At 34.1% G+C, this 26,584-nt stretch overlaps 2 protein-coding genes across 3 annotated transcripts; one reads left to right on the plus strand and one right to left on the minus strand.

Moving 5' to 3' along the window:
• Positions 1–20: 20 nt before the first annotated feature.
• Positions 21–26,004, minus strand: LOC136416766 (band 4.1-like protein 4). 2 transcript variants are annotated; one of them, XM_066402116.1, is made up of 4 exons: positions 25,882–26,004; positions 21,989–22,100; positions 8,281–9,242; positions 21–2,632 (listed from the first exon to the last, which is right to left on the minus strand). In XM_066402116.1, the coding sequence occupies exons 2-4, from the start codon at positions 22,049–22,051 to the stop codon at positions 1,387–1,389; spliced, it is 2,271 nt and encodes a 756-aa protein (XP_066258213.1). In that variant the 5' UTR covers positions 22,052–22,100; positions 25,882–26,004; the 3' UTR covers positions 21–1,386. The 2 variants fall into 2 exon arrangements, with proteins under 2 accessions (XP_066258213.1, XP_066258214.1); XM_066402117.1 differs by lacking the exons at positions 21,989–22,100; positions 25,882–26,004 and adding an exon at positions 18,908–19,077.
• LOC136416769 (fibronectin type 3 and ankyrin repeat domains 1 protein-like) lies at positions 24,991–26,362 on the plus strand. The gene is made up of 5 exons (XM_066402123.1): positions 24,991–25,246; positions 25,394–25,591; positions 25,638–25,840; positions 25,900–26,052; positions 26,179–26,362. The coding sequence occupies exons 1-5, from the start codon at positions 25,104–25,106 to the stop codon at positions 26,304–26,306; spliced, it is 825 nt and encodes a 274-aa protein (XP_066258220.1). The 5' UTR covers positions 24,991–25,103; the 3' UTR covers positions 26,307–26,362.
• The last annotated feature ends 222 nt before the right edge of the window (positions 26,363–26,584 follow it).

Below are 26,584 nucleotides of genomic sequence, written 5' to 3' on the forward strand. Positions count from 1 at the left end.
GAAGTTTAAACTTTCTTTACAAACTCATAAACATTTACTCAGGTGAGCAGGAAATTAGGAAAATACTTAGCCAGAACGAGACTGAAAAAATTCAAAATTGGGAACTAAATAAGTAGCATTTGGAGATTTTAGGATACCATGTAGACTAGTCGAATCATTCAAATCCTGCTAGAAAATAGATCTAAATCTTCATTATAAACTCACAAATATTCAAGTCTTATGAGGAATATTGCGTTGTAAAATTCAAAAATCTGGAATATCCAAATAGAAAAAAATAGAAAAATTTAGAAATTCCGTGATCTTAAGATGTCAATCTGAAACATCGAGATACTGTTACACAGTAGACTTAAACGTTCTCTATATAATCATAAATGGTTTCTTAAGCCACTTATTAGCTGCAATACAGGGTGTTCCAAAACGGTTGTGCTAAATTTAAAGAAGTTATAAGGGACTTTGCGGTGAGCAATTTTTTTATAGAAATCCTCAGTCAAAAATGAGTCCTTTTGGTTCCAGAGTAATTTTTGTTCAAAAACGTAATGTTAGCTCATAGATACCAAAAGACTTCGATATTTAACTTATTTTTATTAAAGGTAACGCAAAAAAATTATAACAATAGTTCAAAATAACAATCTCCAAACCTGGTTATATTAATTTATTCTTTAAATCATTGAATCGCGCACCCGTTGTAATATGTGCGGATTTTACTCCATGAAGAGAGACTGCCACCATTCTTCCCAATAACTTCTCTTGGGTAGTTATAGGAGTTTCATACACTAAAGACTTGATGTAACTCCAAAGAAAATAACCCAATAGGCTTAAATCGGGACGTCACGATGGTCTTCTAATAGGTTCGCCTCTTTAAATCCATCGCACATAAAAATGTTGGTCTAAATGATCCTGCACAGTACAATGTGTTCTTGCAATGTCATGTTGAAACCACATTTTATTCTGTTTCTCCATATGAACGTTTTAATAAACCTCCTTAATGAAATAGAGGAAACAAAAAATGTTTATTATGTTTGTTTTTATTCTATTTACTTAAGTTGAAGCCTTTGAAACAAAAATGACTCTGGGACCAAAATGACTCATTTCTTACTAGGAGTTTTTATGCAAAAATTGTTCCAATGTTTCCTATAACCTCTTTAAGTTTTGCGCAATCTTTTTGGAACACCCTGTATAATCGTAAAATTTTAAAAATTTTGTTTTCGATGAGAGGAAAAATTACGATATATTATAAATAAATATCTCAAGTAAAGAAACGCTGTAACATTCTGAACATTAATAGAATTCCTCAACCTTCTGGATAACATACAAATACCAAATATTCGAAGTTTCTTTTTGGCAATTACTGCGCGTTTATCTCCTCAAAATAACATCTCCCTTTTGTCATCGCTCTACTCCCAACCCTGAATCAGAATGTTCATGTTGCACTTTATGAAAATTAGGAAAACTATCCAAAATAGAACTGTTGAAATTGCTTGAACATGCCGATTGATTCATGTGAACCCCATGGTAGTAATGCGAACCCTCTATCGAATCTGGATACGAAAAATTAGTCAATGCCTCGTCCATTATTGCTTTGGTATTATACAAAGGCCCCGTGGAATATTGCCTGGTCTTAGTCAATGGACTTCCACCATGACTTCCTTCCATTTTCAATGTGGATTGATTTTTCAGTTTTACATGTTTCGAAAAGTTAGTTTTGACAACGGTGTAGGGTATTTCCTTGAGTTGAACATCACTCATTCCAGATGTGTCAACTAAATCGTATTCTAAGTGCTTCTTAAGCTCGTCTGGAATCCAGGATTTGTGCTCCCCAGGTGATCTGGATCTGGATCGATGTTTTCTATGTTTATTCTGCCTATTGTGCGTCCCGTAATCGCTTGAATTAGGCCTATGAGCTTTTTCATTGTTTTTGCTGCTGCTAACCACAGTTGCCTGTTGGATAGTGTTGCTGTTACTGTCCCTGGTGTTCTTTATTTGAGCCTCTTGCCATTGAAGCCCCGAGTCAACTAATTCATAAAACTTGTCAGGCTTCGATTTGCTTCTTCTCCGCTCTCTAGTTCTCGTGTCTTGTTCAGACTCGGAGTCTCTTCTACTCTTAGATCTTCGCTTTCTGTGCTTTCTTCTAGATTTATTCGAACTTTTCGATAACTCGCTTTCATTATCCGAAGTTCGACTTCGATGCCTTCGTCTCCGACACGATCGAGACTCATTGGAACTTTGACTATCCAACGACGAAGATCTATGCCTGCTACCCGATCTAACAGACCTAGGACTCGCAGGCACAGAATTGTTATAAAGTCCCTTGGAATGGGGTTGCGACCACGGTGCACTTCTGGTACTCCTAGGCGAGTCAAACTTCTTACTACTGGCGTTACTCTTAAGGGTGTTAGTGTGACAGGAACTATCGAAATTGTCGGCTGGAAGTGGGAGGGAGATATATTTCACTTCCTGGTTTTGGTATTGCGGTGGTTGGTGGTTAGGTTCAGTCGGTTGTGATTGAGATTCGTTGGTTCCAGGAATGAGACGTCTTTGGTATCGTTTCGAGGCGTTTCTGGAGAACGTGGGTGGTTGTCGGAGTTTTAGCTGGGCGTCCCGGACTGCTTGTTTTTCGGTTCGGCCACTGTATCTGAAACAAAGAAAGAAGAATGATGGCCATCAACCAATTTCTAAAAAAATTCGGGTTCTCCAAATTATTTTCGAAATTCCAGTGAAAATTACAGTGAAATTTTAGAGTCAAATTGGAGCTAGAATTCTCGAAAAATGCTGATTTTCTAGCATTTGGTGTTGAGTGATTGTAATGATATATTCGTGTATTCAAGAAAACTATGCACTCCACAGCGATATTGAAATATATATAAAATACACAAGTGATTAGAAAATCACCTGTGTACAGGAAGACCTAATTCATTCATCAAGTAGAAATGAACACGCTGTATACATATAACTTCAAATGACACCGAAATACTGTATAGTGTACCTCGAAATTCCAATTTTGAAAATTCTAACTTAAAATCTCAATCGTTGGTTGATATAACTGAGATTCCAAAATTTTCTATCGATAAGCCAAGAATTTAGATTCTACAGGCTTTTTAATACCAGTAATGTAATATTTGAAATGAAGTACCTATGTATTTTAATAGAACCACGAGTATTTTCATGTACCCATTGCTTAACAATAATCGTTTTTAAGATCACGGTACTTACACATGAATGTGAGGCTCACTGTTTACGAACAATTACTGCTTTTACCGTGTGTGCTTTTACTTTTTGTGCTTTTACTATTTTTCGTTAGCAACCACTGTGCCAATGTTATCAAGTTACCGTCAGTGCCCACCTACCCGCAACACGTTATGTCGTTTATTTTCATTTAAGCGCGTGTATCAGAGGAGGATGGTGTAGGTTACGTAGGTTTTAGCATTGGTTTGAGTCATAAGTCGACATACGTGCACATAAGTGGTGCCAAATGAAAGTTTATATGGACAAAATTCGAGATTTTTCATTAAATTATTGAGTTTGATATTGACTGATTTGATTGATGGTTTTTGTGAGAGATTTAAACGTTTTTTTCGTCAAATTTATGTTCATTTTTTAATTTTGACCCAATTGTTATAGGTTCACTAAAGAAGTTCAGGTGTAAAAATCGAGACTTCGCAGAGAAAATACCTCGAACTATTGAAAGTTGAGTCATGCATTAAACAATCGAACAATGAAGCCTCTCTGCGTTAACAAAAATCAACGTATTTAAATATCTATTATCCTCTGTCAGCAACAACAAATTTCATACCAACGGTGTGGTTTTAAAAAAGCTTGGGTCATGGGACAATACCGCGTTTGACATTCCTCTTCATTGATATTTTATAAAGCACATAGTGTCGTTGACACTGGCTTAAATCATGCTTAATTTAAAATTCACGAAGCATCTGCTAACCCATTTTGTGCATATTGATGCGACATAAAGCAGACATCAAAAACAACGGAATTACATTCTAATGTAGGTATTTTTTAGCCAAGTAATTGCAACAGGTATTATACCTATTTAGGAAAATAAGCTTATTAAGCTGTTACATAGGTATTCATACAAGAGAAACCCATTAATTATTTACTAAATTGTTTAGCCAAAAATTAATTTTACCGCTTAATAGTGTACAGGAACGAGGAACTTATTTCTAAAGAGGAGGCGGTATTGTAAAATCTTTATATTTTTGATGCTTTGTTAGTTTTTGCTACTGTTCGCTTACCATCAATTTCAAACGAAATTTTCTTCCTACAAGAGATGCGATTACAGAGAAAGTGGCAATGTCTAAGATCAGTTTACAGTGAGATCTAATTTCATGAATTTTATTAGTTGCTTTTTGCACCCCAGAGACCAAGAAGAAAGAAGGATAAAAAGTAGATCAAATATGTTGGAATTGAAGGTTTCATCAGAATTCATGATGCCTGGTGAAGGATGGGGTTACTTGTGTGTCACTACCTACTCTCCAAACATAAATCTTAAATTGAATCATCCGTCCATGCTCTCTGATAGATCAATACACAGTGTGGTAACTTTAACTGGAATAAATTCGATATTTACGTGGCATTTGATTTCGGACAAAATTGCTTAGACACGTCAATGTTTATTTTATCCGATACACTTTTTGGTAGTTTCGATGTTACCAATGTCAACCCCTTAACTAGGGTGATAGTTGCCCTTAAAAGTTTAAATGGAAAGTGATATATGATTTTAAAAATCTTTTCGACCTGACATTATCTGACACATTACTTTTCTTCACACTTTCAAAATAATACTAAACATAAATTTTGTTTATTTTTCATTTTTTTAATTAAATGTGCGAAATACCACAATAATCTGAGTATTCCATGAGGACAAAATTTAATTTATTTCGTTTAATAGCGAAAAGAAGTACTTCACGTAAGTCATAAAATTTGCGAATAGTGCCTTATTTAACTGAATCTCATAAAATCGAAATTGAAAACTGATGACGATTCAAACATTAACGCAATAATAGAATTTGAAGAAAACCCGATAATATCAGCTCGAAAGATGGTTCGTGAAAATCTAATCAGTAGTATATCCTTTTTGAAAATATTGAAAAATTAAAATATTTGCCCTGATAAAATACAAATACATCAAGAATTGCTTGAGGATGATAAAGATGGACGAATTGGATTTTGCGAAAGGATTATGAATGTTGTTTATCAATTGGAAATATCTATGGAATGGATTTTGTTTACTGATGAGCTAACTTTTACTTTAAATTACTAAAATCTATTAAATTTTACTTTAATAAACAAAATTGCCGATATTGGTATGTAATAAATTCTCATTTGATGAGAAAAGGTCACACGCAGTACCCTTTAAAAAGAAATGATTGGGAGGGTATCACAGAGAATCGAACAACAGGACCAACATTTTTCGATTAAAATTTAAATAGCCATAAATAATTAGGATTTCTTCAAGACGTACTAGTCGCTATATTATCTATTTTGTTCCTTAGCGAAGTAAATCCAGGCATGCCGGACGAACTGATTTAGTTATAACAAGATGGAGCATCATTATATTTTGCTTGGAATGTTCGCTAATACCTAAATGAAACCTTTCCAAATCGATGGGTAAGAAAAAGAAGCTCGATGGAATGGTCTCCGAGATCTCCCGATCTTACTCATTTCGATTTTTTTTTATGGGGTTACCTGAAATCTAAGGTTTACAATACGAAACTACATAATATAGACGAACTCAAAGAGCGCACAAGAAATAAGATTAGGCGAATCACTCCAAATACTTTAGAGAATGTGAGAGATGAGTTTTATCATGGTTTAGGGCTATGCCAATAAGTCAATGGTAAACATTTCGAACAGTTGCTAAGTTAAAAGAAATAATAATTTGTTTTTTTATAATTCTGTTTATTTTCTGGTATTATTTAATCCTAAGAAGAAAAGTTAGATAAAGTTAGGTTGAAAAATCTTGAAAATTACGTGTCACTGGAACCCCCTTTCTTTTTAGATTTTTAAGGGTATCACTCTAGCTAAGGGGTTAATATTTGTAGCATCGAAACACTGCTAAAAAGTGTGTTGGGTAACATAAAAATTGACATGTTTAAGCAATTTTGGCAAAAATAAATGCCAAGTAGATACTGACTTTATTCCAGTTGAAGCTGTCACCCTGTACATGATTTAATTAAAATTTCATTGATTCTACACTTATATTGAGTTAATTATGGAATAGCCACTTTCGCCACAAATAGTTTCTGAACGTGGTATGACCCAATATAAGTCATTTGGTTGGCCTTCGTTAGAGTTAAGTTATTTATTAATGACCAACATTGAAAGTGTAATGAATTAATTAATCGAGATATTTCATTCATATCGTCATAAAATAATGCCAGAAGCGAATAAATCAGTATCGGGCATTTATTGTGTTTACACATGCCTATATGCACGTGCGATCGAAATTTACCATGATGATTTCTTTTATTCTTCTTTACAGCGATGTTGCATAAGATAGACAGAGAAATTGGAGAATTTGCATTCGTTCCCAATGTATTATAGTAAGTGAGACTCCCTTGATTGTTATTATTATTATTATTATTATTATCGCATGAAAGTGCTTAATAGATATCGATAAGGAGGTACTACCTACAACACTTACAGTCTTGGGGCTAACAAGGAGCTAACGATAATGTAGTTAAAATGTCTGACCCCGTTAGAGAAATTAAATGGCCCTGCTACGCAAGTCAATAATAGTACCAGAACATTCGCAAATCATGTTCCTATACAAGACTGCTTCTCGGATATAAAGAGTTCATGCAACTCACAGCAGCCATTAGTTTGTTCCAAAAAGAAAAATTTCTTGTGTAATACCTATAGCCGGATCTGCAATTTGACTGTTCTCGATTTGCATTTTTACTCTATGAGGAAACCGAATTACCAAGGAGCGGCTGATTACAGTACGGCAGTTAAGTGTGACAAAGATCCATTAATAAACATTACGTAACGAATGTAACAAAAAAAAATGTTTTTAAGTCCGTAATCTACCATGTACGGTAATGGCCGAACGCGTGAAATATTATCTTGAAACAAGGCTTTTAAAACGTAATGTAATAAGAGCCGCAGGTAAAGCTGTTAATTAACCTACGCGAATGTAGATCCCAAGGCAAAGGACACGTAAAAGAGGTTTCATGAAAGGAGAATTTTAGAAAACTGCTACGCCTAAAATAGATCTGCGCCAACGGATTTCGGTATTTGAATTATAAATGCTAAAATTTGCGACTTAATTGGTTGATGAAGAGACGCGCAGAGCAAGCGCATTTGAGGGCACAAAAATCATGCTTAAGAAAGCTTCCTAGAAGGAAAATTTTGGAAAATTGTAACGTTTGAAATAGACCTTCTGCACCAACAAATTTCGCCATGAGTCCCCCAGATCTGGATTATAAATGCTCAAATTCGCGACTTCATTCGTTGATGAAGACACGCAGAGCAAGCGCGTTTGAGGGCATAAAAATCACTCAAAAGAGCTTCCTGAAAGGAAAACTTTGGAAAATTGTTATATGTCAAACAGACTTTCTTCACCGACGAGTTTTTGTATAAATAATCCCGTGAAATTGGCTGATAATATGCGTGACTTAACTGGTTGATGAAGAGAGACGTAGAGTAAACACAGTTGGTGACAAAAAAAATTCTCCTAAAAGACGTTTGAACATTTGGAAATTTTTGAGAATTCTACTTTTAAAATAGACCTTCTGCACCAACAAGTCTCGCTATGAGTTCCCTAGATCTGGATTTTAAATGTTAAAATTTGTGACTTGATCATTGATAAAGACAGATGCAGAATACATGTTTTTGATGACAAGAAAAATCACACTTTATTCCTCACTAGAGAAAGATTTGTAACATTGCAGCACTTAAAATAGACCTTCGACACCAATAAATTTCGCTAAGAGGAATACCCGCAAATATGGATTAAAATGATTGAAATTTGAGTCTTGATTGGTTGCCAAAGAGGAGTTATGTCGCATGAGCCGAAGAAAGGAAATTTTCCTGAGAAATTATAAAACCTAAAATAAACCTTCTTCACCCATGAATTTCTGAAATTTAACTGCTCCACATTCCACTAAAAGTCCTCCTTCAGGAGCAATTTAAAGAGATGAAATACGTCAGATAGTATTTTCGCCGATCTCTTGAAGACAGGAACGGCTGAACGCTTAAAATATTATCTCGAAGTAAGGCGTTTAAAAAGTAATGTAGTGCCTCAGGTAAAATCTCCAATTAACCTACCTGAATCTAGATCCCAAGGCAAATATATCCGGCGATGTCGGCGTAACTTGCACCAATCTGAAGAAGGCGTGATGTTCCACGCAGCATTTCCACAAATGTTTACATGCGCATTTTGAGGGAGTCTCGAATCCATAGGTGCATTCATCGTCGTTTTTGCCGGCCACCCTTAGCATGAAGTACCTCCCTTTGAAGTAGATTTTGGTGATTCTAGGCCAGTAGTAGTTCCCAACCGTGGTTTTGTTGCGCAGCACTATGATCCCACTTGGATTTAACCCGAGGAAGTATTCCACGTGGTCTTCACCGAGAACCGGATGTAAATCGACACCATACATTTCCAGCCACTTCACTTTATCGAGATAGTTTAACTCGGCCTGGCAAGGCATTTGCCCGGTTTGAGATTGGTGCAGTTCGGCAATGCGCATCTCCAGTTCGACACTTTGGTTGGGGAGGAAGCGAAACTCAGACACGTAGCCATAGCCATGACGTCTAGGGTCATAGTCACCTAATTCTGACTGAAGAATGTATGCCCCCAGTTCTGCAGCTAAATCGAAGGGGACGAGCAATCTGCCTTGAAGAATGTCCTGCTTGATTTGCAGAAAGAACTGATATCTGGTAATCTCTTCCAGAAGTTTGCAGGGGTCAGCCGCATAAAACTTAACTCCGAAGTATAAAGTGTAAGGGTCAGCTCCTTTGATCTGTTTTCCGAGCTTCTTAGCGGGGTCCAGCCAGTGTGTTTGCCCATGTTGATCTAGGAACCTCAGCCCGAAATAGGCAGTTTCCAGTAAGTTCAAATGCTTGAACACGATATCAAGCAGGACTTGGCCAGTACTGTTCCGTGCCAGTTCGTGAACCAACTCGGTTTCATCAAGAAACACAATTTTGCAATGGACGGGGGTTTTGTCTGAGCAAAAGCAGTCCATCTTGTTTAATGGTAAGTGAGAGAGATTGATGACCATCCATATCTGAAACAAAGATCGAGTATTAATAATTATTAAACTGGTTTACCAAAAATGTTCTTGTAGGCATGAAGTAATTTCGTTGCCTTGGAACTACGCCCACACTAGATGTAAGTGGATTATATTACTTTCTGCGTATGTTAAACGTGCTTTCGCAGACAAACAATGGGTGCCTTTATGTTTGCAGCATACGAAATTTATGTTAATCCACATTTTGAGAATATAGTTTTCAGGCTACTGACTACTAGAATGTTGTCGTTCAGCACGTCTGGGCAGGGCGATGAGCAATAGCCAAAGAATAATGTTGTGCTCAAATGAGTTCAAAAAATCGTCCAAATGGCTCGTCTAGACGTATTCTGTAAGCTTGTGCAGAGTAAAATTTAATAGAAATTGTCGAAGAGTCCTCGATCTAGTTTCTTTCGGGCTGCGCAAGTTATCCACTTGACATGGAGACATGGAAGATCGCTTCGTCCGTTATCTCATCCCCTTGGATAAGGTCCATCGCACTTGTAGATGAGGCATAAGGAGGCAATTCCGTCGGCTTACATTGCACAGCAATGGTAGTACGATGGTCCACAGATGGTGCCAGAAATGATAGTACGGTGGTCCATAGATGGTGCCACCATATTAACATTGCTGCACAAGGAGAAAAACCAACGACACTGTAGAGTGGTTCAAATTCGAAGCGCATCATTGGGATCTCAGAAACTATAAGAGATACAAGGTCGTTCACGTAGGGGCAGTTGTCCAAGAAAATTCCACTTCGAGCTCGGAAAAATTCCGAATACTTCTGGAGATCTCCAGAAAAGACCGAAATGTTGCTCTATCATTTTCATTTTTTCCTGACTTTTTTGAAGAGATATTTCAAAACAAATGCCATCTCATCATTATCATTTTTTCGTCCCTACAAAATGGCGTTTTGAAATTTGAAATTCGATGTTTTGTCTTTGAATCACCATCATCAATTTAATTTTTTTAAAAACGGATCTGAATTTTTGATCTTGCCTTTCATTACCTTTTGCCCTGCTAAGAACAATGACGTATGACAACCACCAAAAAAGTAGTAGATTTAATAAAAATACCCTCGTAAAAAGTGCATACATCTATCACTCTCCCAGGTATCGTTTTTAGCATAGGTTCGTCTTCGTTGCAGTTTCTTCTTTGTGCGTAATAAATGTTTTCAACCCATTTTAATATATGAAAAAAATGATATACATTATTTTTTTATAAAGAATAACATAGATAAGACTCATGAGCATTAAAAAAACTCACATCTTAACAAGCAATGGCTGTGGATTGAGTTCGTTTTACTTTTTTTTTTTAAATAAGTAAACAGTTATCAAATTGTTTAATTGTCAAATTGTCGTTTTATCAAATCTATTCAGTAAGCCTTAAAGTTGATATTAATTATCATTAAACTAAAATAAAATGTTCTCATCGTTTCAAAAGCGCGATATAATGAAAATCTATTACTCTTGTAGTAGAAAAGCTCCACTATCTTCAGAGCGGTATTTGCAAGAATAAAAAACTTTAAAAGTGGTATTAAAAATTATTTAATTTATGGCTCTAATTAAATGATTTAAAATGGAATGATAATAATTCGAAAGTTTCTATTTTTGGTAAATAAGTGCAAATTAATAGGCTAAGAGGTCTCAAAACAAAATAACAATGAAGAGACTTTGTGTCTCTTATAGTTTCGGAGATCCTAATGATACGTCTCGAATTTGGACTATCATATACAAAGTTCAGGCATGTCGTATAGATGGGGCCATGGTATTAGCGCATCCCAGCTTCAGCAAAAATCTCTTTATAATAGAATTTTTAACCAACCAGTGCCGAAGCACTGCCAAAAGATGTCGATATGAGGTGAATCGAAATCGAACTCTTTGAGAAAAGTATATGTGCAGATCTTTGTTTTTTGATAAGCCGGAAAATCATGCAGCAGCTGTCGTTGGTGCTTACAAAATGCGTGGACATGCACATTTTCCAAGAAGATAGCCTTCTTGGTCTGGCTGCGAAAGAAAATAAAACGCCAACTCAGCGCTTCAGATTTCAAATATTCAGTTTTCAAGTCATTTCACATGCACAGTCAAACACATTATTTGTTATAGCAAATATACTTTAAGTAGACTAATTTCGTCTTTTCCACGATGAGCCGTAGCAAAATTGTTTCTGTAGAATTAAAAAAAAAATTAATTTTGCAATATGAAAATTGAGAAAAACAAATTGATGTTGCGAAGAGTTTAAGTAACTCAATGTCGCGAGTTGTTACTAAATTCATAAAAAGAGGACTAATGACTTCCTCAAGAAATTCAGGACATGTAAGAAAGACTACAAGAAATACTGATAGATATATAATCCGACAGGAACCATTTCTGCCACCGACATAAATAATGTCGAATTTAGAACAAATTTGACTCGAGAATATCAGTTCAAGGACGGTAAGAAGGTTGGCAGAAAGCACATTATATGGTAGTAGATCTGTGAAAAATCTATTATTTAAGAAAAATGTAAACACTTGAGTTAATTTTGCATAAAACCACATCAGTTGAACAGTAGCACAATAGAAATTCATCATTTTTACTGATGAGTCTAAATTCAATTTAGTTAAAAGTTCTTATATTAGACATCTTTGAAGATTCAACAAGAAGTGCATTACATCGACTGTAAAGGATGGTGGTGGGTCGATTATGTTTTGGGGATGTTTGTCTGGCTTTGAAACAGGTCCGCTCATCCCATAGAACGACGCATGGTTGTTTTATATTGTATAGGAACATATTAAGCAATCAATACAATTATAGCGTATCTGGAAGAAATAATATCTTTAAAAAATGTTTTCCAACACGATAATGACCCTAAACACAAATCAGAGTTTATCACAGAATGGTTGAGGGAGCAAAACTTTGAAGTTCTACCTTCGCCGTCAGAATCTCCAGATTTAAACCCTATTGAGAAGTTCTGAGATTACATTGACAACCAAATACGATACAAAAATTATACTAATTTAAATTACTTGTATGCAGCACTTTTAAAGGCATGACAAAATATCGATACCAGTTATATTGACAAATTAATAGCACGCAAAAAAAATGTATGCTCGCCAAAAAAATGTGTAGATGTTGTGAAACAAATGGGATATTACACAAAATATTAATATAAGAAGAAATATTATTTTGTAAGTTAGATTTTACCTGCTACTTATATCAATTTAGGAAAGTCACTATAATTATGCACATTACTGTATATAGGAAATTTCGGTAACTACAGGAGAAAAACGAATAAAATATGTTCGATGTTATTTTTGGAAACAAATTTAGTAGAGTGATTCAAAATTTTCGATTGTTCGATCGAATCGAAAAGTTCGATTTTTGTCGTTTTCGATAAATCCCCGTAATTAGGTTATTATGTTAGTTCCATAAATATAAGTACTGAATTATCAAGAGAGTTTTTTTGAGTATATTACGCTGATGTTAAGGGAATTTTTATAATTCTTTTAAAACTATGACTATGTTGTACCAGTATGGAGCGAAGTTCCTTTTTTTCACCACAGTGCATTTCTCACAAAAATGCGCTTTGTTGATCGTATGTTTAATTAACAAATGGTGAATAACTCGACGCTGATTATGCAATATTTTTTCAATTTCAAAAAAACTTATTTATAAGTCTGTCTGCTTTCACGACACCGATTGAAATGTGTTTCGGGGGTAATGTCGAACTGATTATTGAATAAATCATTCTAGCATATATTTTTTATAACTTTCATGATATTTTGTGGATGAATGAGGCCGAAAAATTAGCATAAATTAATAAACTTGCTGAGTGGTGGGCAGATAACTTTAATAACGACCGTTTTAGTACTTTGTTAATTAAACAAACAACTAACAAGGCGCTTTATGGATATGCAAACTGCTCTAGGCATCGTAAAAAGATATTTTTGTTAAAAAAAGTAACTTCAGTCCATACTAGTTACAATATGTCATAGTTTTAAAGGAATCATAAAGATTCTTTAGAAATCATCGTAATTTACTCCAGAAGTATCTTGATAATGTAGCAATTATACAGGATGTCCGGAAATAACGTTGAAATGTTTTGGGAGATAATTTTAGAGATTAAAATAATAAAAAAAGTTGTCATAAATATATTTCAAAAATTGTTTCTTAAGGGGGCTTGAACCCCTTAAAGGGGGAACTCTGAAGATGGTTTTTTCACAATATTTTCGAAACGGTTTGGCTAAAATTGTGAAATTCGGTATAATGTAATAAGTTATAATGGAAAAACTTTTTTGGATTAATAATCGCAGATTTTAGTCAGGAGCGTCACATACAGGAGATCTTCTACATATAAATATACTACATAAAAATCCATTTTTCTGGAAACCGGTCTATCTTAACAAGATTAAATAAGAAGACTTTTTTTACTTAAAAATATTAGCGATTCAATAATTTGATTTCAAAAATTTAAAAATGTCACAAAAGGGTAACATTTCTGTAGGAGACTTCCTGTATGTGACGCTCCTGACTAAGATCTGCAATTATTAACCCAAAAAAGTTTTCCCATCCCAATTTATTACAGTATACCGAATTTCACAATTTTAGCCCAAACCGTTTCGAAAATATTGCGAAAAAAACACCTTCAGAGTTCCCCTTTGAGGAGTCCCAGCCCCTTGAAGAAACAATTTTTTAAGTGTGTTTATAAGAACTTTTTTACTATTTAATCTCTCCCAAGAATCACCTCCCAAAATATCTTTCGTTATTTCCGGACCTTCTGTATAAACATCGAAACTTACCCATCCTGTACCTATTTCTGCGTAAACTAAAACTGAATATTCTAAACTCAAATTGTTCTTATTAGAAAATAAATCTCCTTTTCAAGTTAGCTAAGAATTGTCCATTTCAGGGAGTCATAGAACGTCTCGATCTAATCCAAGCAAAACCATATTACGTCTTCGTGGTGGTAAATTTAACAATTACTTGATTAATTCCTGGCAGCCATTACGTTTAAAGAAGGATAAATTTGAAAATTATGTAAAAAAAATCGACAAATAATAAAAAGGTATTTACATCTTTGTGCATTTCGCATTCCAAATGCACCAGTTCAAATGCATATGTTGTGCCAGAGCACCTGCTATAGTAGCCCTTAATTACACATACAGACAATAGATTAACAGGTGCTTGACAATTTATAACGGTTAAGGGTTCTCAGTGAAGCGAAACCCTAAACTTTTTTGGATTTAGTTTATACCTAAAAAGTAGATCCCCAAAAATTACATAGAAAAACGAATATATACAGGATGGTCCATCGAAGTTTTCTATGTTATGATGTAGAAAACACGAAAACGCTTGCACTCGTCACCTTTAATTTCAAGAGGCTCATATTCTTTTGGCATCATCACTTTCTCAGATTTAACTTCTAAGCAGAGGTGACTTTGACCCTAAAAATCTTAAATGGAAGAGGGTTTCACGTTACATATAATTTTAAAGGGCATTCAATTGCCTTTTCAATGCCACACTATATTTTTAATTTTGGATTATCAGTCCTTGAGAAATTAAGGTATAAAAGCGATGTTATTTTAAAAATGTAACAAAACTGATATGGAATGTTTTAGTAAATAATTCGAAAATGCGAATCAGACCGCTATTCCTACCAAAATTTTTCGAACCAACGATTGGGCCAGAGGGGCTGTAAATTTGTTAAATAAACAACATCCTGATAAACGCATGTCCCACACTTTCGTATGCGGTCTGGTTGCAAAATTTCGAGAAACTGAATCTATGGAAAACAAAAAAAAGTTGTCCAAAATCGAATAACAACACAGGCAGCAGAAAAAGATTACAGATGGATCAGGTATTTCACGTATAACCATTTAGAGGGTATTAAAGTCACATAAATTTCTCCCTTATAAAATAAAGTTAATTTAAGGAAAAAACGAAAATAATAACGATGGACGTTAGAAATTTTGTGAGATTGTTAGTTAACGAATTATTAACAATCAAGAATATCTTAATAACATTTGTTTTTCTGATGAGTGTCCTTTCTTCCTAAGCAGTGAAGTTAATCAACATAACTGCCGTTATTGGGCATCCAACAATTCGATACTTTTTCGTGAAGCAAACACCCAACATCGAGAAAAACTAAACGTTTGGCTAGGAATTTATGGAGACCGTATCGTTGGCCCACTCTCTTTACCTGGAAATCTGAACGGAGAAATCTATTTGGACTTATTAGAAAATGCCATTGACCCAGTATTAACTCAAATAATTGATCAAAATAACCGTCACCGTGTCGAAGACATCATTTTTCAACAAGATTGGGATTCCGCGCACTACGCGGCCCTTATAAGGCAGTTTTTAGACGAAACACTTCCTCAATGATGTATTGGGAGAAAAGAGTATAGTGAATGACCTGTACATTCCCCAGATTTGTCTTCGCTGGACTTTTTTTATGGGGCATTTAAAGTAAGAAAATTATGCAACAGAACCTGACGATTGGCGGCAACGTATTATACACGATTATAATCTTATAATTTCAGAAATGCCTAATAATGTCAAAGGGCACTTTAAATAATGTCTCTACTACTGTATGGAGATTGGTGAAGTAATTTTCCATATCTAAAAAATTGAAGTAATTGGCAAGTGAAATCGATAACATCACTTTTAAATTTTAATTTCTTAAGAAATGATAATTCAAAATTAAAAAATAAGGAGGCGTTTAAAAGGCAACTGAATGCCCTTTAAAATTATGCAGAACGCGATACCCCTTTCCATTTAAGATTTCTAGGGGAAAAGTCACCCCCGCTTAGAGGTCACGCCTGGAGAAATGATTATATCAAAGAGATATGATTGTTTTGAAATTAAAGTTGACGGGTCTGAGAGTTTTCGTGTTTTCTACACCATAAGACAGAAACCTTCGGCGGAAGGTTTTCGATGGGCCACACTGTATATAAATTATATCGCGTGCGTGTCTGACATCTCTACAGCGCACATCTAAATTTTTTCTAATTTCTAGTTTTCGGTTGGTGTTTCACATTTTCCATCTTTAATTTTGCGCCACGAGACCTGAGATACCACAGAAAACTTCAACAGATACACAAAAAAATATTTATCTCTCATAAATATGAACCTAATTTAGTTTTTTTTTTTAAATTTAATATCGAACTACTAAATAGCGACAAATTGAGCATAATATATCTACATTAGCGCATTAACGGTGGTTTGCTTGCCAATTTCTGGCCAGCGCTGAAGATTAGAAAGTAACGGATGGATTACCGACAATTCTGCGTATAAATCCGTAATTATCGGCGTGATATACTTTTTTTAGGGCAAATTTCCTTTACCGCTATTTTCATGATGATCAGATTAATTCTTACTACTCAAGCAACCAGTTCGAAGGGAAATCTCGTAACACTTATTTAAAATTCTTTCATTCGCCGATCTTAACTATATTATATCTTCTTCCGTCTGCGAGCGTATATATTCAGTTATCACCAACTAGATTCATGTTTTCTATTGATAAGAATTAATGGACGAATTAAGGATCAAAGGAAATAACTGATCTTTCAACTTCATCTATCACGGCAAATTATAAAAAGCGCTATCCAAATCTTGTTTTTCAGGAAATACTGGCAATTCATCTCGCTTATTGAAGAACGAGGTTGTAAAATGAGCCAACTTTACTGCATTTCTAGGAAGAACAGCAGGAATAACTGCGAGTTCTTTGCAGTAGGGCCATAAAACCAACATGAGATGAGTAATTGGAAATTGAAGGATATTCACACCACCATATTAATCTCTAGGTAGGTGTATTTAAGGTTCGGTGGGAAGCTTGAAGTGATAAAATATGTTTAGATGGTGAGAAACATAAATTTTTTTTGTAACTTTGAAGATGAATGTATAGACATAAAAATATGAACAACAAAATATAAATAACAAAATGAAATAACAAAAGTTATTAATTTTTAAAAAATGATTGTTATTGGGTATGGGGTTTAGAAATAATCTCACACAAGATACTTCAATTCTGCTTTTATTAATTGCAGGCAGAAGGCACCCCCGTGTGTTCGTTCTAAAAGCTCCTTAAGAACTAACTATACAAAAGATTAGTAAGTTTGCCACCACTCTTTAATTAGGGACCAATATTGCAAGCGCTCTTTGATTTATCACCTCGGCCATCTGGTTTTCACATAAGGAAAAGATGTACTTTCGAGTAGTCAAAAGTAATAGAAAAGATCATTTTACGCTTCTTTCTGTACAATAGAGAAAGAGTCATTTTAATAAACTTGACTCTTCCAGTTAGTAAATTAGAAAAAGACATAAAGACTGTTGAATTTTGGACATGATTGATTTTTACCAAAGATCCAATAATTGTAACTGAAAAAGTCAAAAAAATTTTCTTTTATGGCATGCATTGCGGTATAATATTCTCAGCATCAACAGACAGCTGAGATGCCACTCCACAATTATCCCCTAAATACAGAATCTGTTCGTGTCTCTACCAGTTCCTAAGTTCCGTGGTGGAACGCGAATTTATTGCACCCTGTGCAAGAAAAATTTATACTTTTACTGTTAGAACTCTCATTTGCCACCACTGCGTCAATGTTAACATTCATATCGACCGCCACCTACCCCGCATCATATGGCCGTCTTTGTTTATTACACGACCGTAAACGAAGACAAAAGCTATGCCATTTTGATCCTGCAATCCCAATTAGTAAAGAATAGGCTTTGGATGCAGTTGCAACGTAGAAATTAACATTCGCTTTGAGTCATCAGGAACAGTGGTGGTAAATAAAAGTTAAACAGATAATTTTTTTTTGTTTTCTGAGTTTTTTCTTAGCTGATTACAGTTTGATATTGAATGATTTTTTTATAAATTTTGTATTTTTGCAGTTATTTCCACAAAAGTGACGTTTGTTTTTCATTTTTTGGTCAATTGTTTCAGTTTTTTTTATGCTAATGCTGTTTCTATTTATCAAACAAAATCCTACAGTTACAGCATCAATCCTGGCACAAACTCACGTATAAAAAATTTCAGAGAAAAAACTTGCACTATCGGAAAGTGAGTACAAATTATCAAAATATAGAGCTGTTCTCGCATACGGATAGAATGAACTAGGCACTAGAAAGACGAATGATCTATCCCACTCGAATAGTTCAAGAGTTCAAGTTATTTGATATCTAAAATCCCCGGCAAATTGTATTGTTTAGTCTTCAACTTCTTATATACTTTGCGATTAGAGACCATTTTAGCTCTAACATTTTCATCCTACAAATCCCTCGAAGAACCCTGCTCTTTTCCAGTAATTATTACCTGCTTCATATTATTCTATCTAAACAACAACGTTTACGTTACGAGTCATACAATCATGAAAATCGACCCGACAACGCTCATACTATGTTATAATATCAACTTTCCAGCCTTGGTTACATTCTATTGTGTCACATACAGACAATTTTCTTCCCATGATTGAAGGTGGTTCTGTGGTCTGAATTCACAATTTCCTGATGAGACTTGTTGGTCACAAACCGAGATAATTCCATCAAATTATATACCCAAATTGCTGCTGGTTTAAACAACAGCTGATGCATAACGGTACTACTTTACTGAAGTGGCAAATATCATTCACCAACAAATCCACATGAGAAAAAACGTATAATAAGACTGCCGGTACTTACATATTATTTCACTTCATAATAGTTTTTGTTATGATTAGCCTTGAGTACTACTTCCTAGCGCGCGCAAGGGCATTCAACTTGAAACTCGCTAGTGGTTCACTGCACACGGAACACTGAAGGAAGAGATTCGCGGCGGTACCACCACGGTACTACCAGCAATGACTAACCATTTCTTGCATTGTTTGATGGCTATTCCACATCCCACTGCTCCGTTTTTGCCCAGGGTTCGCCCCTCTATCATGGTACTACTCATACCCGATAACGCCAAACGCGTTGACTCTTGAGATTAACGAACTACCCGAGCATTCTTCTCCAATTTTTTAATGTTTATTAACAATGGTACTAATTAAAAGATACGAGCACTTCACTAATTAGACTTTGGTGTTGGCGATGAAGTTTCTTTTTACTTTGACTTAGATGAATCTAAGGAGGTCAGGTTCGATGAGGTTCTATAGAGTTCACCATTGGAGGAACTGAAATTAGCATGGTTATCAGCAACGCATTCACACATCAGCAGTGCATACCAATATTGGACCAATACTGCATTTTTTAATTAAATCTGAATCTAATACGTCACTGTATTTCTTTAAAAAAATTTTTTATATTAAGATTTAACAGAAATTTGTGTAACATATGTAGCTTATACGATCTTGGCGATGTTACTATCTTTTTTCAATTAGCAACATTCTGTATTTATCACTTCAAGCAGAATTTTTCTAAGTTTGAGACATTTCCCAAAATATTTAAATTTTCACAAATATCAGTGACGTCGCTTATACAATTTTTGCAAAATTACGATTTTTTTAACCCGGATCTGATGTATCACTAGACTATATTTACAATGAACAAAAATCAGTGACGTGTCTCGTATGATCTTACCGAATGATCATGTTTTCAACCTAAATTCACAATAGTAATCTGCAATAATTACTCACATTTCAATTTGATATACCCCTGGAGTTCTAACTTTGAGAGAAAAACAGTGACGTATCAATGACATTCTGCGTATTTAATTGAAATCTAAATCTAATAAATAGGTAACAAGATTTTTCAAAATTTGAGAGATGGCTAAAAGTTACTTCGTAATATTTAAATTTATAGAAGTCGGTCGCGCAGTTGATGCGAGTCTTACGAAGTTATGATTTTCTTCAATCTGATTTCACCATCAAATGTGTACACTACTGGATTTGTATAAACTTTATATACACATTTTTAGAATATTTAAATTCGCCAAAAATCAGAGTTGTAGTTTAATACATTTTTTTCAATCTGAATTGGGCGCTACAGTTTTCTAAATTTAAAAGATAGATATTTTGGGATATTCAAATTTAACAGAAATCAGTGGCGTGGCTTGGATGATTTTTGCGAAATTAATATTTTTTATTTCGTAAAATCAAATTAGTGATAAATTAGTGCTGTACCTCGTTCCATTTTTCCAAAATTTTGTTTTTTTTAATCTAAATTCACAATAGCAACCTTTATTTTTAATTTAAATCTGAATTTAACACGCCACTAGGCTTAGAAATTTGGGAAATTTTTTAATGAAAGTTTGGAATATTTATTTGAATTTTACAGAAAAACAGTGGTGTAGCTTCTAGGATTTCTACCAATTTTTTTTTATTGAACTCCCCATAACGTCTATTTTACTGAAAGATGTTTTTTTTCTAAATTTAAGATATATTTAATAGAAATTTCGTAATATTTAAATTTCACAGAAATCAACGGTACAATTGGTACGAAACATGCAAAGTCATGATTTTTTAAAATCTGAATTTACCATCATTAACAACCTGCATGGCACTGATTGTTTCTAAACTTAAGACATTTTTTACATGAAATTGCGGATTATTCAAATTTTAAAGAAATCAGTGGCGCAGCTTTTACGGTTTTTGCAAATGATCACAATTAATATCATTCTGCATTTTACCCGATTTACTGTCCAATCAATAAAAGTTACACTGTCTATCGACGCCAAACACTTTTCTTAAGCTTCTTGGAGAGATCTTTAGCCAAAGATTCTTACTTTTTCTTTCACGGTACAAAATAATCATCCACGACACTGTTGTCTTCATGAATAATATTTCAGTTGAATGGAGCTCCCTTCCTTCCAAGGACGGAACGATTTAAAAGATATTAGAGTCCTCTCATCCTGCATAGCTTTCGGCCATCTACAGGTAGAAGTTAATTTGGCGCCAAGGCACGCAAGCACCAGTAAGTACCAGCTTCGTTTCAGTAATTATAAGTTCGACCAGAGCTTTTTTAAATTTTTAACCTCAGCCATTAACGTTGCTTCTAGTCAAACTGGTACGTATGAAGTATGATTATGATAAATTTGTATAAGCAATAAGGCTGAAATATGTGTACCATGGGAAAAAAATTACTGTTTCGAGGCGCTGGGTGCAGTTACTTATGGTGCAGTTAGCTGTAACCAATTAGTTGAAGTTGATTTGGTGGGAGTAATAAGAAACTAAGCAAAAACAAAAATTACATGGCAAATAGGGTTTGTAAAATAATTTTGTACCTCCGATTGGCAAAAGAACTGACGTTTTAATGGCACAAAACAGACTGTAAAGTGTCATTTTTAACGCTCAGGCTGTAAAGAAACCCTTTTACCGACTGCGCATAATAAATTTCTCATCACTGCAAATTTTATAGATAAGTGGCAATAAAATTTGCTGCGCAAGTGGCGAAACTAAAAAATCCCAAATGCGAATAAGAAATGTGCAAAAATCAAATAAAAAAGGATATAGACCAATAGATGCGAAGTTTCATGGATTATAACATCGCGTTTGGTTTTCTCACTTGCTTTCGATATGGACTAGCATTTCGAGCATAACATTCAAGCATAACACGCATCGCACACAGCATAGCACGTTCCATTTTTTTTTGTTAACAAACGTTGTGTATCGACGTCAACATTCCTAACTTATAAACCAAAGGAATGTCAACGATTTTCTTTAATCTTAAATTAATTCATGCTTACTAGAACGCACTTATTGACAATATTTCTTACGCCGTTATTAGTCTAATAGATAGGAATCTTGCCTATTTATACTTAACAAAACGACTAAAACAACTTACACATGAAAAACTGATCAATTGGCCGTAATCCTGCAGAATTCGATGCAAATATGTCCATCTCATCTAGACGTGTTTGCTTAATTTCGTCGTTGACTTCCTTTAAAGTTATTAACTGGAAACCGGTAATAATGTATGAAAATTAATTCACTACTTTTTCTGTGCATCCTGTGTAGGATATATGTTGTAAATAGGCGTATCAGGACCGGCTTGAGAATTAACATCGGGATAAGGATGTATCTTTATTAGAGTGAGATATGTGTTGACAGTGGTGGATCTAGGGGTAACAATCTCAATTCAAAGCACTGTTGTGTCCTCCACTGTCCACAATGTTTAGTATGCAGTACTTACATCATTGGTGTATCTCAATGCTTTAGAACGCAAAATTGTTACTCTCATTTATGGTTTTTGGTCCTGCGGCTAGAAACCGGTACGCCATTGCTGTTACTGTACTCGATAATATTTAATATAACTGAGAACGTTTAGGGCACTCCATATTAGTGTTGTATCACGGCCTTTTATTAAGACGCCAGTTGCATATTTATATCTTTCATTTTAGTGTTTTGCTATTGCTGGTTCTTAATTGAAAACTGTGTTCTTCTGATCCAGGGGCGTGGATTAAAACTCAACTGTAAAATGACTGTATTCAAATTGGAATAAATTAAGTGTTGCTGTGACAGATATTTTCAACAAATATGACGGGTAATAATGGATGTATACAGAAGGCGTGTACCATAATTGAGACTAGTTTTAATATTTAAAAACGTGTAAAAATACGTAAAAACGCATGTATATAAATATGTAAAAAAGCTCTGAAATAAAAAAAAAATGGGGCACTTCTCAGTTAAATCAGAGATTGTGAAATCTTGAAAACGTCATGAATCTGTCCTTCAAAATTTAAAAACTCGAAATATTTCAAAAATTGTAGCTTTCCAAATACACTGTAGGCACCAATAATTTTTGGTGTGTTAAATCCTTCAGATGTTAAGAATAAATATAAACGTTTGTATCTTAATTGCTAAAGAAACAGTGGCGAAACAGAGTTGCAAAAATCTCTAGGACATTTAAAATTTCGCTTCTGAATATTCTCTCTAGTGTGTTTGAATCTGTAAAAAATTCTCACCACAAAACTTTCCGGAATTACGGATATTATGTAAATAGATTTGCAAACGCTTCAGTAATGAAGTACAGGGTGTAAAACGATGTAAAGATCGAGGGCATTTGCCCTGTATTTCCGCAATTAAGCCTTCGCACGCCAATCTTCGCATAAATTTTTTGCGATATTTTTATACGTAGATTGCCTTGTTAAAGTCTTACAGATTAATTTTGGAAAACGTTCTATATTACTTTTATAAGAATAAATTCATATATTTATGAGATAAACTATTATAGAAACGACAATTCGAGTTTTTTGAAGAAACCAGGAGTTTTTGCTTCGAACATTCTCGTCGTTTATTCTATAAAACATTCCGGATGAACGATATGTTCAGAAGCCTCTATGAGATCGCTAATATACGCCAACTCGTTCATTAAAAGTTTACTAGGATCTAAAAGTGATAAGAATTTGAAAATTTGGAGTTAAATTAACTTTGACGTATACTATTTTTTTAAATATTTTCAACTTCCGGTTTAACCGGAAATAGCTGCCAACTTGCTTATTTTAAATGGGACTACCAGTATATTATTTTATTTTTAGATTCTACGTAACATCTGAGATACATTTTCTGCATAATATCTACTTAGCCCTTACCGTTTTTGAAATATTTAATCTTAAATTAAAAACGTGCTTTCATAATGACCAATTTTAAAGTTGCATGTCTCCGCAGTTATTAAAGACATAATCTTCATATTTTGCAAAATGTCAATACAGAGTCTTAAATTTACTTTTGCTATTTATATAGTTTAGTATTATACAGGGTGTTCAAAATTCAGCTCCTAACATTCACATTTTTGCAGTTGCAGAAATCTATTTTTTTAACAGGACACCCTATAACTTTAAGCAGTATCAAGAAGATAGAGAGGTAGATAGAGAATTATGTTCTCTGTCGAACTGTATCAGGATTACTTATATCTGTTCCAAACCATTTTCAATATAATTAAATTTTATGTGAAACTAGTGGTATATGTTCATTCTGGTAAATTTTTACTTTTCACGTAGTTTGCTATAGAAAAATAAATAATAATAATAATTTATTTATTTTATTATAAAGCCTAAATATAGGACATTATACAGAAAATGTGTTTCAAATATTACGTAGAATCGAAAAATAAAATAATATACTGGGGATCACATTTGAAATACGCAAATTGGCAGCTATTTCCGGTTAAACCGGAAATGACAGGAAGTTGAAAATATTTTTAAATCCTATTTTTTATTTATTATTTAACTTAATAAACGAGTTGGGTGAATAACCCTGTATATGAAGATGTGATTGCGAGAGAACAAAATGGATTGAAAACGGATTTGATTGCTAGAACTGCTGATATTTTAGTAAGAAATAACTATTCGTTTACTGGATCAGCAAACAATATAGTACCCTAGTAAAATGTATTGGTATCTAGCTTCAGTCATTCATACCATACTAGTTACATTATTTATATTTTATAGTCATAGTTTTGTGTCTCTATTTACCTAAAGCTTTCAAGCAAGGTGCCTCTTAACCCTGTTAGTTCAAGAAGCTTAACACATTATTTATTACATATACCTACCTACATGAGGGTCCATTAACATATTGCACATAAGAAAGAAATTCAACAATAAATATAGGGATTATAGGCATCTCTATATACCTACCTGCATAAGGGTCCATTAACATATTGCACGACACCAGAAAGAAATACAACAATAAAAATAGGGATTATAGGCATCTCTAATTTCTATAGATGGTTCTTTTGACGATTTCAATTATTATATTGAAATGTTGTCCAGAATTAGACAAAAAAGAGCATTTTCTCTATATTAGGAAACGCTAATGTAGGTAACAATCATTTGACTGGTAATTTACCTTCAAACTTTAAACATAACCCTCGTAAATATAGATTTTAAAGCATCATTATCGATAAAACACGCGAAATAACGAAGTTGCTTTTTCGTTAATGAACGTGCCAATTAAATGGGATGCAGTTACCAAAAACAATAAAAAGAAACTTGAATGATTTGACATTATCTTGGAAGGAAACATATGCATATATTAACAGTGCTAATCAACGATATCGTTTGGAAATTTCTGATGAAACCAAAGAGTGGAGAGCAATTTATTGGTGAGAGTTATAATGCTGCAGAGTATTTTGCTCGTTGTTTTAGTCTATGATAGAGTAACGTGATTTAATTGTAATCTCTACGAAAGTTCGTAAATTTTAATAAAAAATATATTTGTAATGTATTAGGCTGAAAGTATCAATTTTTAGTGGTTCGAAAACCGAGTATAAAATTGACAGACTGGCCCCATGCACTTGCTATGAATTTCGTCTAAAACTTGATAACGGAGTTTGGCTAAACTTTAAAGCGGCAACCGAAGATATCGGACCTTACACATCGGTTATGCATTTGACTAGAGCTGTAAAATTGGGGAAAACCTCTGTTATAAGAAAAATAACTAATCTAAGGTAACACCCATAATTAGAAAATACATTTTATAATAAATATTACCAGGCCAGATCTCCTCAATGCTGAAAACAAAGAGCATAAAACTCCAATTTTTCAAGCAATCGAAGCAAAAGACTTGCAAGTATTGCATTTGTTGATAACCCTCGGTGCAAATGTGAATAAACCTCTCTTGTATTCACTGAGAACTCCTTTAATGTTTGCAATATATAAAGGAGAGCTTCAAGCAGCTTTATTTTTACTAGAAAAAGGTGACGATTTTTTTAATTAAGTTTACGATGGATTTTATTACCTCAATTCTTTGGCTTAGGGGCCAGAACATCTGACACGGACATTAATGGGCTCAATATCGTCCATTACGCAGTGGATTCGAATGATTTAATGAATCTTGAGTTTGCACTGGAATATCATTTAGATATCAATATTCAGGACTTCAATGGATGGACTCCTTTAGTGAGAGCAGGTACGATATGGTGGAATTAGTTCTTACAAGGCTAGAATGCGGAGAGGAATAATACTATGATATTGTTAAAATAAAACGGCAATTTTTAGCGTTGAAAAAGTGAAATAATTAAATTATTATTTGCAGTTATTCTCAATTGTAGTGAAGAAATTATAAAGTACCTTCTGACCCATGGAGCAGACACACACATTAAAGATAAAATGGGATTTGACTATTGGAAACATGTGGATATAAATAAAGGTTTTTGGAAATGAGGGAGGTTACAAGTAAACCAAACTAACTTAAATTTAAAAAATATATGAGGGCGATACACATGTGCTTTTACTGATTTACTTAACCAAAGCTTAGTTTTTCCATATGGGAGACTCTGTCTATTATTAGATATTTGGAATCACCAAATTAACAGGATAAACTCTCCATCAGACCTCCCCATATTCAATTTTATTATTCAATGAATTCATTGAGAAAATATGTGGGAGAACAAAGAAATTTATTTAAATTATTTATTTATTTATTTGGCCAAAATTTAATC

This window comes from Euwallacea similis, chromosome 24, assembly GCF_039881205.1.
Source record: "Euwallacea similis isolate ESF13 chromosome 24, ESF131.1, whole genome shotgun sequence".
Classification (NCBI taxonomy): domain Eukaryota; kingdom Metazoa; phylum Arthropoda; class Insecta; order Coleoptera; family Curculionidae; genus Euwallacea; species Euwallacea similis.